The following is a 22,605-nucleotide window of genomic DNA, read 5'->3' as shown; positions in this document are numbered from 1 at the left end:
GCCTTGCGTACAAAATAGTTCAGTTTCTGTGCAGGCGTGTTAACACGAACTCTGTATTTTAGGTATACGCTAAACTCCCTTTAGCATACGAAAACAGTTGAGTCAGCTACTTCTAAACATTTTTTAAAATAAAAATTACCGCCGTGGTAGTGAGCTGGTCGTATACAGTGCATTGTCAGGCAGGCATGTGACCACATGGATACTCGAACATAGTTGCTCGCTGGCCGCGATATGAAGTTTTGCTGGTTTCCTCAGTCTATATAATGTCTACGAGCATTTCTCTGTATAGTACATAGGCATTGTAAGGAAGAAGAAGTGCGTCGTGTAGAGCTCCGCAGCCGAATCGCCAGCGCTACTGTAGTGGGGCTCGTGCTCGACGCTGTTCCTGGTGCGCCTGGCGAAACCTACGCTGTTGTGTCTTCCTGTCGGCGTCCTTCGTGCCGTCCACAGCCGTGCTAGACTTCCTTGTCATAACATTTACACTCTACCGACTGCATGCGTAGTTTGTGAAGATAAGCTGCGCCACTTTCAGTCTACTATTGTCTAGAGTGCGGCTAGGGTTATGTGTACACCTATTTAGAAGCACAGTATATAGCCTCGACAAGATGCCTATAGCCAGTCAGTCTATAAACTACTTGAAGGCATATTTATATGGCAAAGGGAAGCGAGAAATCGGGAACGCTGTCTATGCTTTAGGAATGTGTATACACTGTTACGGATGTAATACACATCGATTTGTGCTTTTCTCTGATTTGGCAGTGATAACACAGCGCGCAATGTAACACTTATATTGTGAGACAATTTCTCACAAAATGCAGAATAAATAATGCTCGGCGTAGCCGGTCGCAAATGCAGTGAATGGGTCGGCGTCGCGTGAACAGAAACAAAGTGTGCTTATGAATCAGTAGAAGCCGTTTTTACAATCCAACGTCAACTATAGATGGACCATCAGTAAGACATAGATGCATGACAGTTGTGACAACATGGAAGGGCCACGTAAATTACGCGGATTGAAAAGCCGGAATTTACACTGCATCTTGTTACAGTTAGCGAAATAGAGTTTAGAACGAAACAGGCATACGGTGACCGGGTTAGTATAGACACTCGCGACCACTGCCTCAGGGGCCGAGTGGGGCCCTGACCGCACACCCATAAACGCAACCAAAACAGCGAGCACGTACGCAACCTTTAAGTTCTGCATGGCAGCCATGTTGAAGTCTAGAAAAAATGTGACGGATAAACAAAATATACTAAAGACTTCAGCTGTCAACAGGCACACTTCTGGCACTGCTACTGGTCACTCTGAAAGCGAAAAAAAAAAAAAAAGACGAACACATAAAACAACATTAAAAGCTTATCTGTGCTTTGGGTCACCTTGCGATCGAGAAAATAAAATTGAAATATAACTAAAACAAGATACACGTGCGCTCTTACTCGTAGACCGCCATGTTCGACGACATAAACAAATGAGATACGCAAAACAAATAGAATCTATAAGGGCGCATTATTATACATGTAAACAAGTAAAATGCAGGATACGCTAAACGTGCTAGTTGATTCTTATTGCTGGGCCCATATGCGTGCGTATACGTCTATACCTGTGCGACAGTTTCTGAAGTATAATGTAAATACGTCTTTCCGGTGTCATATAAGTGAGTGACAGTTCCGGCTTGCTTTTACTAACTCTGCACTTGAAAACTGCGGATCACTTTAATGTGTTTTGTATGTTTGCCTGCTTGTTTTCTTTCTTTTCGTTTTTGTTGCGCCTTCTCAACTATAATAAGTATATGTTCGTCCTATCGTATCAGCTCCGCACGGAAGTAATCTATCACCGCTCACCATTCTGTAGCCTCAGTGCGTGTATGGCCGAATTTCTGCAGATCTCAGTAACAGCACTTCGAACCTGAATATGAGCACATTGCTTTCCCTTTTGAATTCACATTATGTGTGGAACGATCGCTACATCTTTCCCCCACAAACGAGAGAGAAATAGAGAGAGAGAGAGAGAGCAGGCGATCACAAAAAACCAATTCCGGGCCTGTTTCAAACTCGACGGCGGAAGGAAGAAAAAGGAATCGAGGAAACAATGGAGCGTCATTAGGCTATCGGCACGTGCCGCTGGCGCTCGGGCGCGTTCTGGCCGCGCACGGGTCGGCGGTGGGAAGGCCGCGAGTGAGCAACAACGCCGCTCCCTCTCTTTTCTCGCGGGGTGAAGCGAGCGAGGACCATAGTATAGGGCGGCGAGGAGTACGCGCTTCCACGCACGACGCCCCGCGTACGCCGACGTGCGCTCGAGGCGCGTGTTTCCCGCCCTCGAGCGTCGGGCGTGCGGCGCTCGAGCGAGGACTTCTCGATCGGTTCGTATCGAAGCACGCGGCGGGAACTCGACGGACCCCCATCGACAGAGACACGCGCCGTGTCTCGATATATACAATCGGTGCGCGGGGTCTGTAGAGACTGGGGGCGATGGCATCCGTTGGAGAGACACGGTATCGTCGGCCCGGGAGAGGAGGTTCCTCCAGGTCCCTCTAATTCATGACCGCCGGCCACACCGTATACACGTCGCACAATTTTGAACGCTTCTTTTTGGGGGCGCGCGAAGTACGAGCCGAACGTGTCGCGACAGCCTCCATGTCGTAAACGGTTTTGCGCAGCGGGGAGGTTCATTAGCCCACTCTGTCTGCGTCTCCCTTTCAGCGCCCGGTGCGGTCGGTTAGCAAAGCACAAGGAACGACCGGTCTCAAACCGCAGTGTGGGAGCCTGCATGAGAACAGGCGTCAATGGCTTCTTCTGCGTGTTTTTGCTTTACACGCCACGACGTGCGCACCAAGGAATCGTGCGAAGCGTCCTACGCATTTTACGAACTTACCCGAAGCCTTGTCCAGAACGTTGCACGGTGGCTGGTGCTATGATCGACATACAGGGCCAAAAAGAAAGAAAAAAGAGCTAACACAGTCTGAAACCTTAATCCTGAGATAGCACGTAATGTTCTAAAGCGCGACGAAAGTATTTTAATTGTGTTTCTTACTCGTGGTAATGCAGTTAGCAAGGGAATGATTTGGTGCATGAGTAAACGCGACTCTGGGTGCGTTTACTGAATTTCCGAGAATTCTAAAAAAACAAAAACAAAATGAAATATTGCTTTAACGTATTTCTGGCGTACAGTCTAAGTTGATCCTGATGCTGGATCTACTGTTAACTACAAGGCGGTCGGCAAATGGCAAAGAGCACTTGCGATGCTTTGCGAATTCTGCCTCAGATCTTGAGAACTGAGCAGTTCGCACGAGAACACCACGCAGTAATCGCGCAATCCGGAGCCTTCCTGACGTTTGCTGCACCGCTATGGTACATACCTCGCACCTGTACGAATTACACTCACGCGTATACACCAAGGGCGCCTGCATATGCGGCGGCTGTTCCACTCAACTTGCGTCGTCATCGATGAAGCGCGGCGCCCGCATTAAGTGCCGAGTTCGAGTACCGCCGACAGGAGAACAAGAGGACGCGGAGCTCCGGGTTACAACGCCGGGCAGGCCGCTGCGCATAGTACATCAGCGCACAAGTGCACGCTGCCCGCCTCGTCAGCTCTCCCGCTGGCATGCGTTCCCCGTTGAGATAAGAATACAGGTCACAGGAAAAGAAAGATAAGAAAAACAAAAAGCGATAAAAACAACAAGAAAAAAAAAGGAAGCAGCCAGTCTCGTGCGTAAAACATGAGCCCACGCACTCCAGCGCAGACGGTGTTTCCGGCAGCGCACGGGGCTTGTCGGGAGGACAGGAACCTCGCCACCGGAGCTATAGCTGTAGCTCGCATGGGGCCGCAGATCCTGCGAGGGCCTGGATGTATGTTCGTGCTCCTCGAGCGAGATGGGTGTAAGTACAACGCGGACACAGGCCCGCGGCTGGCGCTCCCCCACGCGAGCTTATCGCGCGATGGCTGCGGTGGAACAGGCGCGGGAGGCGACGCCGTGCACTCACTCCTCCAGAGCCGCCCGAGAGGCGATGTGCATGCGCCGAGCCGTTACGGGCAAGATCGATGGCGTCACGTCGCGGATGGGGCGGCTGTCCTCTTGTCTGGCTGGCTGTATAGGTTCACGCGGGCCGAGCAACGAAGGGCAGACAACGTGCGGCTACCAGCCGGCTCTGCACTTTTCAACTATCACTCGCCCTGACGAACCGTGCGCGAACTTTCGAAAAGTCGGCGGAATGCTCTTTTAACAGAATTTTTCGTCGAGTTCTTGGCGTCGTAGCGAAAGGTCCAAAAGCGAAGTAAGAGAGCAAACAACCTGTCCTGTGCGTTCAATTATACATGTACAGTGGCTAGCACGCTGCATTTTTAAACTGTGCGGCGCAACAATGGATTTCTTGTAAAATAATGACGACTTTCCTTCTTGTGAGCTTTCTCACATTTGTAAGCAACTATCTTTCTGTCTGATATTTATAGAAGGTAAATGGAAATTATCCAGGACTCCGTCCAGTTTGCTGTATACCCTGCACAGAAAGAGGGGATAGTGAAGAAGAAGATAAAGATGAGGAAACAGGAATGAGTTCAGGTGCGCAAGCGCTGACGAACTTGAATGTTGGATCTTGGTCTTAGTTTCCAATTTCTCTATCCACTCTCGTAGTGTGGAGTGAAATGCGGTAACTTCTTTCGACGGACTTCCCCTTCTTTATTTCGTGCGGTCTCTCCTGCCCTTTTCCGGTTACATGCCAGTGACTTTGAATCGCTCCAGTGTCACGAGAGAACTGCGCAGCTTGAGTGGGCTGTGGCACTTCGACCAGAGTCATACACTTTGCACATGTAGACATAAGGGTCAGATCAATACATGAGAGAGGTTAAACGTTGTAAATTCGGTTCTTAAGTCTGTTGCTTGAGATGAACATAGTTTGTGCACGAGCTTTGTTTGAGTTGTTAATCATAAGAGACATCCATATTGCCATTGTTCTCTCTCTTTAATTCACCGAGTCGTAAAGTTACGTGATGAGGACACCTAAACGCGTTCGTGATGTCTTTTCCCGCCTCTAAACAAGATGGCTTTTTTTTTTTTTTTGGTCGATTCACATGATCACGTGTCAGTGTGTCTGTACGTCTGATGTTCGGCAGTCTGGGGCGCTCTCGTAGAGAGCGTCCTTCGTCGCAAATCCAGAGGCCACTTCGTGTGTGATCAAAACGGTCCCAAGAACTTTCAGAGGGACCGTTATCGAGATCCTGCCACAACATTATAAACCAAGAAGGCGTTGCAACCTTTACTCTCCGAAACCTCAGAGAGCCAGCAGTGCCACAGAAGTTCTGCCACATAACCTGTGTAAATCCCACGACCATCCGCGAAGTGGCCTCCGCAGCTTTCACGGGTATACCGCACGTGCGGTCACATTATTACGGGGATAGAAAGCACCGATTTCCTATCCAAGTATACTTCAAGCAGTGGTGGTTTATACTCGCCTCGGCGAATCATTTGTTGAAGGCTTCCGAAAGCTCATGCTCGGTGGCGGTCGACCACTCGCGCACCCAACTGATTCGCACGTTCTCCGGTGATATCGCAGGACGGGCGTCCGCTCAGCCTAGGCAGCCTCCGCGGCGTGCCCATGGTTGCCAGCAGCCCCGTGCGGCACGAGGGCAGCGACAGCCCGCAGCCACTCGAGGTGCACGCCTACCAGCCGCCCTGGAAGGCCCTGGCCGAGTACGCCATGCACCCCAACGAGGTGGATCCCACGACGCCGCACTTCCAGCATCTCGTCAACCAGGCACGTACCTACTCTGCAGCGACTCCTCCGTCAGCGTTTCTTTCTTTTCGTGCACTGTCCGAACTCATGTTCGTCGGTTAATACTTGTCGTATGTCGAGCCAAATTCGCTTAATAGTTGTCGTGCAAGATCGTCCGACACACTTCTGTAGTCGTTCCGGAAGCGTCAGTGGAAGCGTGCTGCTTGTGGCTATAGGTCCCAGGGATTGAACCCGGGACCTTCTACGCCTGTAGCCGCGCCACGAGGAAACCGGCGAAGGCGAAGTATACAAATGCAAAAGGCGAGCAGTGGCTCGCGTAAAGCGATTGTGGTGGACGGTTCGGTGAACGAGACATTCGTCAACCGCGCTGAGACGAAGGAAATATATGGAGGCCGGCGGCGCAAATACAAACAACAAGGATTAAAACGTGTTACAAGCGAAAGCTGTGGTATATCTGAGGAGACTGTTCGCTCGTTGATGTTAAAAACCTGCGACCAATATTATGCAAAACATTGCGAGTCTTGCTGCGGATTTATAACGCGCTATATAATATCGCCATCATAGCCACAAACTTTGCTCTAACGCAGAAGTTTCTTTTTTCTTCTTCTTCTTCTTTTTTTTTTTTTTTTTTGTCGCGATCCCTCCAGATTACTGAAAACTATTGACAGCGCGAAACGACACGAACGACACAGAAAATATACACGGACAAGCGCTTGTCCGTGTATCTTTTCTCTCAGCTGTTGTCCTTGTATCTTTTATGTGTCGTTCGTGTCTTTTCGCACTGTGAGTAGTTTTCAGTATGGATTACCAACGTGCCCAACGTAGCGTCCTTTTGAACCCTCCAGATTATACTGTCAAAACGGCAAATGAGCGTACATTACCAGTGCAACAATAGAGTTTTTTGTTCCCTTTATATAAACAGCTTAATACAGTCAAAGTTATGTTGAGGTGTTCAGAGAGTGTTCATAATGCTTATAGACTTTTTTCTTTTGGGGTTAATATAGCTTTTCCGTTTGTTTTCTGAAGTCTTGAAGCAAGAAGTTCTATACTTTTTCTCTTTCTCAATTTGAAGCATGAGAAGCCGAGCTATACACGCAGCTATACTCGTAGAAATATATACAATGCCCAGACACTGCGAATCACTTTATGCATGCAAGTGAGCCATGTAATTCACATTTCTTGCGCATTCGAGTGCAACATAATGCAGCTGCAGGTAATTTGTTATTTACTTTAATCAGTATGAGGACATCATTTTTTGGAGACGACGTCGGTTTCTTCTTAAACACGCAAGAAAGGATAAAGAAAAAAAAAAAGAAATTAAAGAAGACAGTTTCGCCCGAAGGTCAAGCATTTAAAGCGATAGCTGTATGTTTAATGTTGAGCTGAAGGCGTCTCAGAACACTGGCGTGATGTGGAGCACCGCCATAGTCGTTACAGGCGTCGCATCTCGATTGTGCACTAGAGGAGACAAAAGCAAAAACCGTCCACGTCTGTCAGCGCCCAAACGAAGGATTACTTGACGTTTACTGTTTGTTTCGCTCAGACCATGCACCACGGTGCGGCATATACACACAGCTGCTCGGCAGGAACGATAATGTGTGTGTGTGTGTGTGTGTGTGTGTGTGTGTGTGTGTGTGTGTGTGTGTGTGTGTGTGTGTGTGTGTGTGTGTGTGTGTGTGTGTGTGTGTGTGTGTGTGTGTGTGTGTGTGTGTGTGTGTGTGTGTGTGTGTGTGTGTGTGTGTGTGTGTGTGGTGTGTGTGTGTGTGTGTGTGTGTGTGTGTGTGTGTGTGTGTGGTGTGGTGTGTGCGTGCGTGTGTGTGTGTGTGCGTGCGTGCGTGTGTAACGCTCATACCAGTAGAGGAAGCCAGAATGCTGCCCTGGATCCGGAAGAGCGGGACGGTGCGTTGACTTAGCTTCGTCGCTTTGCAGCCAAACGCACTAAGCGTATCTGGATGCCTTTTAGAGCCTCCATGCCCGGACCGCGCATGCGCCGTCGATAGCAGGGGAGCACGGCGGCGCCGACGGCGCGAAGCGCGCCTCGAGCATCTGTATAATTGCTATAAACGAAACTGACGCGCAGGCAATGAAGAACTTGCCAATAGTATACTTTCTCTGCAATGCTCGTAGCAGTAGAGTCAATTCTGCGCACAAGGCACGATGAAATGTAAGCGTTCACATTTCAACCAGGAAATTGCAACATCATGAGACATAATGTACGCCAGCGAAAAGCTATAGAGACGCGCGAAGAATGTCAACGAGAGGCCTGCGCGGCGAACAGTCGCGTCCGCCCTTCTGGACGATCCGCACAAAGCAAACGCTGCAGCTGTATACACCCAACAGGGCGAGAAAGACTGATCTACAGGCTCCTCTCAAATCAATCACGTCATCAGGAAACGGCCGGAACCTCGTCTTCCCCGCTCCCTCTTCAGCGTCGATGACGATACAAAGGCACGCGCAGAAGAGGATCACGCTCCGTTGGCGCCCACCAAAGGCTGAAAGAGAAGCAGCGATGGAGCGCGAACGGGGCTGCCAGCTGAGTTGCTTTTCGGCAGCCCATCGGCGGTGTCGATGCGCGTGACTCGCTCCATTAACGCTCGCGGGCTCAAAAGGACTGCATACTCGAAAGGGTTGCACGGTCGTGCGTGCCCACCGCTACTGCTGCTGTCGCGTGTGTGTACTGTCGACTACCGCAGGCAGCTACAGCCGCTGACGACCGCACAGATTGAAACGATCCTGTATAACTGGACTGGGTCTGTACGCGGTGTTTATGAGTGACGAACACTAAACGTGTGTCCGCATTCGCCGAACGGTGACATCGATCCAGAGTTGAGAAACACCGACTCCCGTGTCGAGCTAGCGGCCGTGCAGATCGCGTGCTTCCGCGCGTGCTGATGTTCCGCTATTCGCTTTCGGCTAAATGGAAGTGGGACGGAGCCACTTACTTCAGCGGCGTTTGCACGTCGCTAACGAGATTTAGCGACTCGCAGCAAGTGCGGCACTTGGATGGCATGGCGCCTGCTTCGTTGTGCGACAAGAAATATTGATATCCCAGTCGTATATTCGTCAGTAATGCTGCAACAACTGTACGTCATTGAAAATGACATATGCAATTTATATATGGCGTGCATTGTATACGCTCACACTGTGGAAATTTCACACGCTACCGACTAGTACTCCACTATACTATTTCTCTATTCTATTTACTCCTAGATGATCAGTACGTCATTCTGTTCTGTCGTAAATGTATACGAAATCGTACTGTTCTATATTCAGCGTGATAAGTAGCGGAACGGCCTGCCGGTGAGCTCACAAAAGCGCTGAATGATAGAGCTGCTGCAGACGCGACAGAGCGCGGGCAAGAGAAAAGTACAGGAGGAGCGCGTCATGCAAAGAGAGCACGCAGCTCCAACTAACAAACATTGGTCGCACCACGAGCGGCAAGAAAGTGCATCATTCACCATGAGATGCGGACGTCCACGCTACTATTCAGGGCGCGGAAAGAGTCGCACTTTGTTCGGGACGGGTTGGGAAATACGTCTGCCGAGTTTGAAAAGACACTGGCTGCTCAGGGCAGGACATGTCGATCGTGCCTGCGTAGAGCCCGGCGTATAGGCTACGCGGAAGGATGACGGGGAACGAATGTCCCGCTCGAGCGGGCACGCAGGCACACTATGGTTAGGGAGGGGCTGCGACGAACGGGAAACCCAAAACCGGAACCGGAAGCGCTTCCGGCGCGGCTTGACCGGAACCAGTCCCTGCACTCACCGCTCCCGGCCCTGCGGGGCCACAGTGCCGAAAGGGGTCCCGAGCAGACAAGGAGAGCTCGACGGTGCGTGTTCCCCATCGTTCCCGTATCGTTCGTTCGGGAGCTTCTAGAGAGCACAAGAGCTGGCTGGGACGTGGCCGTGCGTAAAAATGTACGTCTCGCACGATGTTCGGAGGGTGCATAAAAAAGCAGGCGTTAGCCCGCAAAAATAGCAAGGACATGGGGGGGAGGGGGGGGGGGGGTCAACACACACTACTTTTGGTGATCTTGGAAATAACGATTTAATGGAGCAGCACGTCCATCAGTCGTATACTCACTTCACAGTACGGGCGCCGTTCAAAATGATAGCTGAGGACATGATTACTCTTCGCATACGCACCGAGGACCGCTCCCCAGCCGCCCCCTTACCCGTGCAATACTTGCGCTTGAGCACTTCGCTGATCTTCGGCCCGACAATAGACCACCTAGTTAGCTTGGCTATTTTATCCCATATATCTATACAGCGTGGCATTTAGTGTAGCGCAAAAAGTAGGCATGCTGAAGGAAACACACCGTCATGGAGAGAAATCGTTGAAGACGGCTCGATGGATCGGTGTTGCTTATCCTGATATTCACCGCAATTGACAGCTTTGATTAGCATGCAGATAATTATGAAACAGCGTGTGGCCTTGTGTCCTTGCAAGTAGTACAGCAATGGGCGAGTTGGTACATGTTTGGGTGAACGCAACGTTAAACCGGCTTAGCATATTGTTCAGTGTACTTTCTTGTTTCTTCGTCCTTATTCGGGTGGCTTAATATTTAAGATTTGCGACAGCATGTGAAGGGACCTAGAATTGGTTTCTTACTGTAAGACCTTTTAGCGAAGTATAATTAGGAGAAAATAATATCAAGTTGTCAAAAGCAAGTGTTTTAAACTTCTACTCCTGATCTCCCAATAAACCTTTACCTATGTATGCGCGTTCACCGCTGTCACGGTGAGAAGAAACGCGATGAGCGGCAAGCAGGTGAGACACACGACTCTCGTTGGGGTCACGTTCCAAAACAATCGTTGCGCAATGGGGCAACGATTCTTTCTTTCTTTCTTTCTTTCTTTCTTTCTTTCTTTCTTTCTTTCTTTCTTTCTTTCTTTCTTCAATTCTGCGCATAAGGATGTAAGCGTTCACTTTCTTTCTTTCTTTCTTTCTTTCTTTCTTTCTTTCTTTCTTTCTTTCTTTTTCTTTTTTGCGACCGTGTCGGCTTCAGGAGTACCGCCAGGATTGAGATAGGGCGAGCTAGCACTCCTGTTTTCTGTACACTAACGGAACAGCGAGACGAATAAACAAAAGGGGGAGGGACGGGCGAGGGGGGAGTGCTTTTGTGATGAAGCAGGCACTGGCTTTCTCTCTCTTTCTCTCTATTGGTGGTCTTCCACGCAAACACAAGGATAGCCTATGTTACTGTCCCGGGTGCCTGTGCTTCGTCAAGTCGAATGCTCCTCGCGGCGGGCAAGGCGAAGTCCGTATGATCAAACGACAGCTAATCTGTGTGGTCCTCTCCTCGTAAGTGCATAGAAAGCTGCTGGAGCGACAAGTTTGTTCGTTTATAAACACACAAATAGAAAGAGAAGCCGCGATGGGGTAGTCACCTCTTCGTCAAGAAACCCTTTGGATGGACAGTTATAAGCGGCGCGTATGTTCCTCCTAATTGTGCATCCTTGGATGCGTTAACGTGAGACAAAGGTGTACGACGAAATCGTGACTTGTCTTGGTCGGGTTTATCCTTTTCGGGCTTGAAGTAATATTGGAAGAGGGCCGCGCTATGTGTTGAGAGAATTGAAAGAATAAAAGAAAAGAGTTGAAGTCTCCGAAATCTGAAGGACTACAGTGTGTGGCACAGTCGTGCATTAAATGACGTGAGCTCGAGGATGTGGCAGTTGCGGCTGCATGCACACCTGCATTAAACGTACCCGGACGTGTGGGGATTGAAGGAATACGTTTACTCAACAGTGCTAGTACACTTATAAGGTTATGAAGTATAAAGTACGTTAACCTACTACATTTCTCAAGGATAAAAGTCGTGTTTATTGTCTTTGTAGTAGAAGCGCATTGTGTTTGCTGGCTTTCGTGAAAACAATTTCGATTCCTGACAAAGCGTTGCTGTTTCTGATAACGAGGAATCGCGGCGCGAAGAGTTTCGATTGCGCAACCATAAAGGCAGGCTATACGGTCCCATTAGATTGCAGAAGACTGTGCGTGGGACTCGATACAAACACAATACCGCGTCGTCAACACGAAGAAAATAATCAGTCCACCCCGTAAGAGCCAAAACTGAGAATGTAGCTAGAGAACAGCCGGAACATATAATGAAATGCATTGCAGAACTCGGTGAGATGCGAAAGCAATGGCAGTAATGGCCGAAACAAACCAAAACAAAAAGGCGGGAAAGATATGGCGGTGCAGCTCACGCCATTGCCTCGTTGCCGGCACGGCGCGGCTGCCACGTGGATCGATGGTGTGTGGCGGTGCTGTTTGCCCGCGGCAGCCTTCGGGCGAGCGAGCGATGGAAGCTCGGCACGCTGGTCGCCTCTTTCGGCGATGTTTGCCAAACCACGGTCCGCCGCCGCGGCCAGGTCGTCGGAAGGAAGCGGCTGGAAGCGAAGCAACACAACTGAGAGCAGCATGCAGCAGCAGCACGCAATGAAAGAGACGCATAAAGAAAACGGCTAGAGGGAGCTTGCTGGGAACAGAGGGGAAACCATGTAGAACCGGAAGAAAACAGCAAATAGAGGGCGTAAGAAGGAAAAGAAAGAAAAGAAATTGGTACACCGACGAGTCGACCACTCAGCTCGCTATATAAGAGGTGGCTCTCTCAACCTTCTCCCCCGGGATACCTAGAGAGGAGCTGTCGTTCTGCTACGGCACCCTTGCACGACTGATGTCCACGCGCAAACAACGCGAGATGCGCGCGATGTCAACGCCAGGAGGCGACCGGGCCAGCGCTGATGGGTTTCGGAAAACAAAGCGACCGGTGATCGAATAGCGGAGGAAATGGCAAAGAAAAAGAAATAATATTAAACGCGCGGCAGCGGTCTCGAGCGAAAGGTGCCATTGAGAGTAGCGATTTCTTTATAAGGACTTCGTCGCTGAATCGCACGCAGTTGCACGGCAAGGGTGCATCATTGCGAACAGCGTGTCCTGATCACGGCACGTGACCCGCGGCCTTGTTTGCAGTTGGTCCGCGCCGCAGTGTGGCGTCCTCTTTTTCTTTTATCGATAAGCGGCGGCTTCAGTTTGAGTGGACGATGACGTTTGGCGCGTCCGTCCCTGCCAGTGCCATTGCAAATGAAGCAACGGCGCGCGTGGAAGAGAACATAAAATTTTGCATTTCAGTTATACTTACAATTTTCCTTCTTTCTTTCTTTCCTTCTTTCTTTCTTCCTTTCTTTCTTTCTTTCTTTCTTTCTTTCTTTCTTTCTTTCTTTCTTTCTTTCTTTCTTTCTTTCTTTCTCAATGCAGACCTTTGAGAGGAAAGTTGACACTCTTTCTGCTCTCAAGTATAGGTGTAAGACTCACGAAACTTTTGGTAGGTCATCAACGTAAGCATCTATTTCTTCTCTGCCTTTTAAATTGCACCTCTTGGTACGCAGCGAAATGTTAGCGCAGGAACAACTTTTGACAGCCTTGACTTCATTTCCTTCAACTGGTCGCAACGTCCCGCGCGGCGACCAGTTGCGGCGTGAATGCAGCAGTGTGAATGCAGGCCCTTGGCCGTATATTCACAAAGCCTTCGCACGCTTGAGCGGTTCGGTAGAGCAGGCGACGGTCAATCGCGATAGCGAATGCACGCCGACTGTACGTATTTGACGGGTAAAGATAGGAAATCGAGAGATCGTCCTTTCCTGTTCGTTATCGACGATGAGTACCGGCCAATATTTATCATAGCCTACATTGTTCTAGATCTTGATTCCTCTCATAATGTCGCATACAAACGAGGGGAATAGGTTTATATTTCCGGTCTCGTTCAACTTATAGACTCTCTCTCTCTCTTATTTTTTTTTCGTGCGCCCACAGATCTGTTCGAAAAACAAAAGCAGTATAAAAAAAAAGATTCGTACGAAGGAGTGCCTGACTAAGTTGTATTCGGAGAATGTAAACACACGGGCTTACGCTCGCGTGCTTATCACAAACACAAAACAAAACAAAACGAAACAAAATAGTACCGAGAAACAATTCCCGTTTAATCTATGCTCATACGCTTAGAAAAAGGCGTCGTTTTCTCACGCTCAATTGCCCCGGGCTCCCCTATCGTTAAGGGACCGCCGCGACTGGCGCTGAATAAGAGAAGCAACAAGAAATGCCAAAGTAAAAAAAAAGCCGAGAGAGCGCAGGAGAAACCGTACGCGAGAGAGAGAGCAGCGCGCACAACGAAGGCGACAGACCACGAAGAGGAGGTAGACTATGGCTTCGGACGGGGGCGACGGGCGTCTGGGACGTCCGCTGCGTGCATCCACGTTTGTCCCCTCCTCCGTAAATGAGACGCGGTGCGATGGAGGGGACGGGGGGGGTCGAGCCAGAATGGGACGCAAAGAATCGCCAAAGACGAGAAAAAGATACGGCGCTCGGTCCGTCCGTTCGAGCTGGCTCGCGTCGCTTCTCCTATCTCTACTGCGCGACGAGAGGTAAAAACTGCGGGGAGGAGAAGAAAAGCTCGGGCTTTTGCCGGGGCCGGCGGAGAAGAGATGGCATCCTGCGACCACGACGACTACGACGAGGAGCCGTCGCCTCGTCGTCGCGACGTCTGCAGCGTCCATCGGCGCCTGGCCGGAGAGGACACTGTGCGACAGGGAGAGGGGGGTACGTGACGAGGAGACCGTAGGAAAATTGGCTCTTCCGAGGGAACCATCGTCGCCTTCTTCCCCCGCCGCTGTGGCGCCCTACGTGTAAGCGAGCGGTGTGCTTGCTGTGCCCCGACCGGCCGGTGTGTGTGTGTGTGTCGCCGCCGATGCTGTCGCGTCCCGACGCCTGCCTGCCTGCGCGCGCAGACCTCGGACCGGTCGCGCCCCCCTCCCCCCACCCCTCGTTGCCGTCACTGACACGCGCGGAGTGGGTGGGAGCATTGCCACTGGCCGCCACAGCAGCAGCTGCATTGTTCTCACGGTTTCTCGAGTTGAACGATGTCGGACTGGGATATCTGGCGTCCTTGTAAACAGATTAAAGAAGACCGCGCTTACGAAGCATGCTTGAAGCTTGAAGCATGCTGTTGCGTCTCTTTGATAGCGGTTGAATACATTGTGAGCGTCCAACTTAAGTGTATCTGCTTTCAGAACCGCGAAAAGGGTAGCGTGAAGCCCTATTCTTCCATTAAAGCGGATGTGTAAACGGCGTTACAAGCATTCGCTGTGACCTCGCAGTGCATCAGGTCGATCAAACGGGTGTTGTGCCAGCGTTGATCTACAGCGGATCCCTGGAGAGCGTAGTTGTATAGGGTCAAACTAGAATAGTGCGTGGTGCAAAGTATATATTTTGCCAACGGCGCCTCTTGTAATGGTCAAACAACTTCGAATCTTCTCATGTGCAAGTTTGTCGCGCAATGTCGTGAATGAGCAAAGAATGTGCTTGCGCAACAGGGACGTTAGCCGGATAAACTTACGGCTGGCTATCGTTCAAGGGGCGTTAGGGGGACGGGGATTCACAGCTTCCGAGATTGAGCGCTGAAATGTCAAATGAGGGTGTCGTATAGTGTAGCAGCAGGCGCTCCTTGACAACTTCCGCCCGAAGCATGCTGTGGCTAGCATCCAATTAAGCCATTTAGAGTGACCCGCTTGTAACTGTCTGAATAGCTAAACTTGTTAGCAGGATTAGTTGCTCTATGAGAGCAGAGATAGCTGACCGTTTTGCTCGCGCTGAAATTGTGGCTTTACCAAGTAACAGCACACCACGGAAAACCTCGGGTGTGCAGTGGTTGTTAGCGGTAAAAAATATAAGGCACTCCAGACACGGACTTCACCGTGCAGGCGGCCATGCTGAGGTATTTCGCTTTTGAATTCACCTTCAGGATACGTAAGAACGGAAAGGACAAGGAGCCAGAAAACTAAAACACAGTCGAACGCGCATGGTTTCAGCAAGCGCTGTGCGAGGAAGCCATGATACGAGGGATACGTCAGGAGAATCCGCCCCGGCCTCCTCTTCACTGCTTCTTTTTCATCGTTCTTTCGAGCCCTCCCGCCCATCAGCGGCGGCGGCCTCCATTAATTATTCAACCGTAGGCCCCGGCCGACAGCGCACGCGGCTAACGCGGCTGTTTGCGCTGCCAGGCCTACACGAGTGCGCGCTCCGCCGCCACCGCAGAGAAGGGGATTGCAGAGGCGCGCCGGCCACGCTGCTTGTAGGTCGTCTTCTCCCCAGAACGCGATCGCGTATGCTTGCAGAGAGCCTCGCCCGGTAATTACATTGACATAGCGGCGGCCGCCACTGGCTCTATCCCCTGCCTGGCTTTCCGTATACCAAAAGCTTCCCACGACCGCCGTCACCGCCACAGCGCGCGTTTCTTTCTTTCCTTTTCCTATACTAGTTTTCTGAGCCGTCACTGGCGCTATTCTTGATATAGGCACCGGCGTAGTTAGTAGGCTTGCTTACTCAACCCCCCTACTGTATATATTCTTTTAAATTTTTACCGCCCCAAAGACGACGCGGTTTCTGCGTCGCGCGACGGAGCAAACACGAGTCTCCCGAATGGGATTTGGCGGTATATAGCGGCCGCCGCCTCCCGCGCCGTTGTTTGCGTCAAGCACACACACTTGGTGCACTCCCGAGATCGCGGCCCGTTAAGTACGGGACATCCGTCCGCGCGCTTGCGCATTGATACGCGCGCCAGTGGAGACGGCGACGAGTGTGCTCGGTGCCCGGCGTTGTCTAATTCGTTTCGCAATTCTCCGCGGCATCGCTGTTGGCAGCAACACGCTCGAGTAATCTGAGCCACGAGCGAAAACTCTCTTCGTGCGCGTGTCAGGTCCCACCGCGGTCTTTGAATGGTAGGAAAGATGAGAAAGGAGGGTTTTGAACATGTGAAGTGGGAAAAAAAAAAAAAAAAAACGAAGCGCATATATGCAACGCGACTCTTATCTGTGCGAACCAGCAGTGTCCACAAGCCTAGCTATTGGAGAGTGATATTTTCGAGACTATAAAGATGACGACCAGAGCATGGGTTTGTAGTCGCCATCAACGCAAGGAGGAAATACAGCTGTGTGCTTCAAGACGACCAGAAGGATAGGAACAAGCTGAAATCAGCAAACGAATTTGGGTTTCGTGCAGCAGAGAAACACGTGAGCGCTGGTAAAACAACTATATACGTATAAGCATACGGCGGTCACGAGAGTGATGACGTCCAACGACGCAATCGTGTGCTAGGCTTATTCTGAATTTATGTCGAGAGCAAGAATTTAGCGAAAAGAGGCATCGTACGTGAGCAAAACGGTCTTCGTTCTTTGAATTTTTCAGAAACGAACCAAACTTGAGCACAGGGAACTAAACATAATCAGTAATAAAATCGAAAACTTAATTGGCAAGGAAAAATGATTTTAAAGAATAACAGCAATGTTTTAACTTCATCCACGCTGACGCTTGAATTGACGCCTCAAAACTTCTTGTTCTGATGGCGGTCAAGCGTATAGCTTTTCTAGCACCGTTTCAGAGTTCTAAGAGGACTGTTCTGCGAAAACCAATCAATGTTCTCCCTTTTCACAATGAACTGTATGTTGAAACCGAATATAAAAACTTCGTGTTTGTATAGTATATCTTACTCCGTGCGTGTTTGTGTGCTTCGTATATATATATATATATATATATATATATATATATATATATATATATATATATATATATATATTTGCGTTTGCTACGCGTCTCTGCAATCGTTCTTGTGATTCCTGATGACTTTTCTATCATCCAACGTTTTCTTAACCTTCAGCACGGATAGCCTCGTGCAGTATACTATATGCGTTCTTTGAGCAGAGCTTTGTATTCCGCCGGACCTGCGCTCACAGTTCAGATGTGTGACCTGTTCTCGCGGTCTCTCTCGTTCGCAGATGCACGGCTACGACACGGGTGACCCCGTCTGCATGGGCGTGCTTCCGCTGGGCGCCGGCGGCCACTACCTGTGCCCGGACGACGGTCTGGTCGCGCCGCCCAGCAACCTGTCGTCGTCGCATCATTCGAGCCACCTACCCGGCACGCCCTCCGAACTGTCCAGCCCCACGAGCGAATGACCTACGGGGCCCTCCCCGAGGGGTCGTCCAAGGACGCGAAAGCATGACCGATCGCCGCGGCCCTGAAGACGTGTGCCGCTACAGAGACGTCCGCCAGGCGCACTCACCACGTCAGTGTCATGTACATAGTGAAGCCGAAAAGAAGGCACAGAGCGCGGTGGGGTCGTCTGCGCTAGAAAACGTCGCCTCGACGTGCAGGCGCGCATACGGACGCTTAAGCGTTCCACTGGCGTGTGGCAAGGCTCCTGGCAAAGCGACCGGCGATCTTCGAGAATGCTCGCCGAGTCACCAGCTGAATAGAAAACGAGAAGCCAACTAAACAAATGAGCAAATCAAGGCTACCCGCCTTTCCAGGGGAGGGCTCCGCTGGTCGTTTTACGTGGAGGCCGCACGTGGGGAAGAGGCAGACGGCACGTGGCAAACCGCGGTTACGTGTGCGTCGACTAAAATACACACCAGGGACTGGATATTGTTTTTCTTTTTCTGCGACACGTTCTCACTGGGCTTTCTATCAAAATAATAATTATTTCGAAGCCATAAATAGGATCCGTTCAAATAAGTGACAATGGAGAGGGCAAATTCGCATGCAACAAAAGCTGCATTTTTAGATTACGTAGGCGGTTCCACGTCGACGAAGAACCCTACGAACCGCATTCAGCTACCTCGCTAAAGTGCAGCAGCAAGCAACAGCTTCCGAAGCATATGTATTATATACCAACGCCCGCTTTGTCGTAACTGAAAAAAAGAAAAGAAAAAGAAAGATCCCAGGAAGAGATGCCCAAATTCGTGACGAAACATCATCCTCGTCACACGGAGAACGTCAAAGTATTTCTTCAACCGTGTTCTTAGCTGTGAAGCAACAGCAGCGCCGGCAGTGTTCGGTCCCGGGTGTCTCAGCCGATCTGCGAGTACTCACACAGCTGCGTTTTTTTTTTTTTCTTCTTCTCGAACGCGACGTTCCATCAAGGACCACTGTAGCCTCCACCCACACTTCATTACCTCGGCACTGGTCAAGTGCGGATCAGTGGTTTCAACCGCAGCACATGCGAAAAAGCGTGCCCGAACCCCGTTATATGAGACTGTGTGCGTCTTAGCTCCGCGATCGCGAGCGGTCAGCGATATCGACTTGTTCCGAGAGCGATCGACCGCTTCCTTCATCGCGACGTGACCCCTTTAAATACCATACGCTCCCACTCGTTGTGTGGCTGCAGATCACTATTTATTATCCAGCAGTGACGATCGCTCGTTTCTAAGGTGGCCATTAAATGAGCCACTGGGACTTGCCGGTCGGAACGTGTGACGAAGATATACACTGGACATTGAACATGCAAAACTCAAAATTAAAACAACAACAAAAAAGAATGATTGTTCGTTTGAACGCTTGTGGTCCTCCTGTCACCCAGGAAGATGCGTGGGAGTCTCGATTTTACGAACTTTGTCAAAGAAGTGAAAAAGCAAAGAATATTAACAAACTTATAGTTTGTCTCACTTTTTGTTCAGCGTCTTTTAGCCATGTGTTTTTGTCACGATTTCATTGTAATGTCGTTGTTTATTTGGCCCGCCTTCATGGCAGGGTTGGGACTTGTGAGAGCTCGAGTCGATATTGCCTTTATGGGACTCCGTTACAGCGTTTTCACCGCTCCTGACAAAACGCTATGTTGTTTCGCTTATTTTTCTCCCTGATGTGCGCACATGTGCGTCAGGGCTACATTATGTGCGGTCATAAAGTTCAAATTGGCGGTACTGTTCTGTGAAGTCTTTCTTGTGCCGAGCAAAACCTGTGTGTGTACATTGTAAGAACAAGGAGTGCGTGCACATTTGTGAAGTTGACTCACGATATGCTGCAATGTTTCATGTTTGATTGAGACGAGCTGAAACTGCATGTACGTTTTTATTTTTTGGCGAACTGTTCTTTTGCGCCCTTTAACTGAATTTTTACGCCATATTATTAACGAGGCACAAAAATCTAGTCCCGCATACGAAGGGTCAAGCTGCGTGCTACCTACGCGGCACATGGTCACCGGTTCGCAGTCTTAACGCATTGTAGAGGTGACAAAAGAAAAAAAAAGGATTATCCTTTTATGAAAGAGTTTCTTTTTAATGCGAGTTTGTGTAAGTATTACATTTTGCTTCGGCGGCGCTTGTGATTGAAGATGTATTGTGAGCCTTGAGCAGCAAAAAATAGCATGAGTTTCCTCCGTTACCTTGTGTCTTCTGTGGGGTGTGTTGACGGCACGTCAATTGTTTTGTTTTGTGCTGCGTTGCTTGCAGTTCTGTAAATATTGATGCATCAAGACACGAGGTGTCGAAAATAATGCGTGAAGAATAAAATACACATGCTCTGACCATGAAATTTTTGTCAGAAAAAGAAATATATATGTTGCTCAATGGGATCGGCTGCTTCCAGGAAAAATCATTCCTGCAAGTCTTTATAGTTGCACCGCCTTACGTCGTAAGTGGTCCTTTCTGTGTCTTACTGCACTCTGCAGTAAAGTTCACGTCGAGAGTTACATACACGTGTTACTTTGTGAACGACTGAAAGAAAACGACGACAGGATTATTGTACGGTAAGTACTGAATATATCGAAGGAGTTTAGTCGATAAACGTCTTCGGGTGTGTTCCAGTTATGGCCAGCATTGAAGCCAGTCTACTTTGACTACAAGAAGACAGCAGAAGTAGCAGGGGAACGCATTTGGAAGACGTCTCTGCTACTTGACGCCACTTCGCGTCGACAAGAAAAAGCCAAGCAAAGCAAATAATATTGCAGTATACGTTAACACTTACGGGAACTTATGTGTGCATGAAAACTTTTTTCAAAGAGGTCCGGAGGCTCGACTTAAACCGACGAGGGCCGCTCCCACGTTGGCACTGTCAGGCCAAGCCCTTCAGCGACATCATGGGCCCTTTGGACAGCCCTTAGTTGGTCTTAAAGCAATGGGCTTTGTATTATTTTTTCCCATCGAGTCCATTCTTCCAGGAAGCTAGGAACAGTTGCGGGGCACCCCGCAAGCATGTGTTTGATTTCAATGATGCCCTTACAATCATTAAATTCCTTCCTAATCTCCCTCTCTGGATATATTTTGTTAATGTGGTGCGGCGTGGGGTATGTACCCGTTTGCAATAAGCGCAGTGAGACTGTCTGAGCCCTGTTTAGTTTTGAGTGTGGCAATGGAATTGCCTGTGTCCTAGATAGTAATGTTTGGTAATGTCATTATAAGTTATTAAATGATCTCTATATTCCCAGGACTGATGGTGAACGGCTCGGTTATGGCTGTCACGGTTAGCAAGTCCTCGTGATAAGTCATGCGCAACCTCATTAATGTTTACCCGAGTCGCGTCCACTTTCCCCATGTGCCCAGGAAACCATCGGATTTCTGTTCTCCTAATCCTAATGTTTTCAAAGAGTTTAGCTGCAACTCCAGCTACGTAGCCTTTATCAAAACTTTTTTATAGCGGCATTTGAATCACTGTTACTCCTGATGGCCCACTTATTACTCCTGATGGCTAGAGCAATTGCCACTTGTTCCGCCACCATGGGTTCTTGGTAAAAGATAGTGATAGCGTCTTGCACCTTTCCTTGAGAATTTGATACAATAGCCGTATAGGCTTCTTTACCTCTCACCCAGGCACCATCAACTATAGCTGCCAGCTAGTTGTGCTGTTCTATCTCCTGCAAGAGTGCTTTAGATCTTGCCTTTCACCTTTTGATATTATATTCTGGATGCATGTTTCCGGGGAGAGGGTTGGTTCTGATCCTATCCCTAACTTCAGTATTTAATTCCACTTCAGCCTCTATTGGGCTCCTTGATCTATTAGGTTCTACACCTATTGTCTGTAATATATTTCTATCAGCTCGTGTTTTTTCAATCTTTCGTGTTGCTCTAGCTGTTGGGCCTCAGCTATTTCTTCCAATGTGTTGTGGACCCCTAGACTCATGAGCTTGTCAGTTGCAGCGGTACTCGGTATCCCTAGGACTATTTTAACAAGTTTCCTGACCATAACAATGAGTTTGTTAAGTTCTGCCTGTTTCTATTTGAATAATCCGGCCACGTAAGTGTAGTGGCAGAGAGCAAAAGAATTTATTGGTCTCAAAGCGCTGTCCTCCCCCAATCCTCTGTGTCTGTTGGTAATTCTCCTTACTAACCTAATGACTTCATCGGTTTTGTTCGAGATATGTTGTATTGTACTATAATTGACATTGTTTTCTTCTATGCGATAACCAAGAACCTTGATTTTTCCAACTATCCTGATTGCGGATCCTTCATGAGTGTATAGACGCACTCTTGGCTCCTCTTCCGGAATGTAGCCTCTTGGTTCACAACCTTTTCTGCGATGTTTAATGACCAATATTTCCGTCTTGGCTGCCGAGCATTTCAGCCCCCTGTCTTTCAGTATGTTCTCTACAGCATATACACTTTCCTGTAGTCTGGTCTCTGTCCTGCATTACCCTTGGCACTCCAAATGGTAATGTCGTCGGCATATACGACATAATGTACGCCCTCAATTTTATCTAAATTACTTGCAACCTTAGACATTGCTAAATTGAATAGCATGGGCGAGAGCATAGCTCCTTGTGGAGTGCCCCTGTTTTCCAAGTTCTTAGCTTCTGGCTTAAGCTCTCCCATGATGAGGTGTGCAGTTCTGTTTCTAAGAAAGTCCTTAATCATGTTAAAAAGCATCTTACCTAACCCCATCTCCGAGAGAACGTCAAGTATTGCCTTAGGTTTTTCCTTATCCATTCCTAGAAGCGCTTTAGTGTGCGTTGGGCTGGCCTGTACGAATTGGTGTTTGATTAAGAGCATAGCATCCTGGTTTGATGACAGCCTGGGTCGAAAGCCAATGAGGTTGTATACGGGAGGATGTCGTTCTGCT

At 49.3% G+C, this 22,605-nt stretch overlaps 1 protein-coding gene across 2 annotated transcripts in view; it reads left to right on the top strand.

The window, feature by feature from the left end:
* LOC119442577 (insulin gene enhancer protein ISL-1-like) overlaps positions 1-20,064 on the top strand; it is a 128,964-nt gene extending 108,900 nt beyond the window's left edge. Inside the window, exons 5-6 of one of the 2 annotated variants that reach the window (XM_037707500.2) lie at positions 5,545-5,745; positions 17,553-20,064. In XM_037707500.2, the coding sequence (XP_037563428.1) occupies positions 5,545-5,745; positions 17,553-17,732 (381 nt within the window). In that variant the 3' untranslated portion in view covers positions 17,733-20,064. The remainder of the gene's footprint in view (positions 1-5,544; positions 5,746-17,552) is intronic. The other variant, XM_049662240.1, reaches the window with a different exon arrangement.
* The last annotated feature ends 2,541 nt before the right edge of the window (positions 20,065-22,605 follow it).

This window comes from Dermacentor silvarum, chromosome 2 (genome assembly GCF_013339745.2).
Source record: "Dermacentor silvarum isolate Dsil-2018 chromosome 2, BIME_Dsil_1.4, whole genome shotgun sequence".
Lineage (NCBI taxonomy): Eukaryota > Metazoa > Arthropoda > Arachnida > Ixodida > Ixodidae > Dermacentor > Dermacentor silvarum.
The sequence above is the reverse complement of the archived record's forward strand: the minus strand, read 5'-3'. Positions and strand labels throughout refer to the sequence as shown.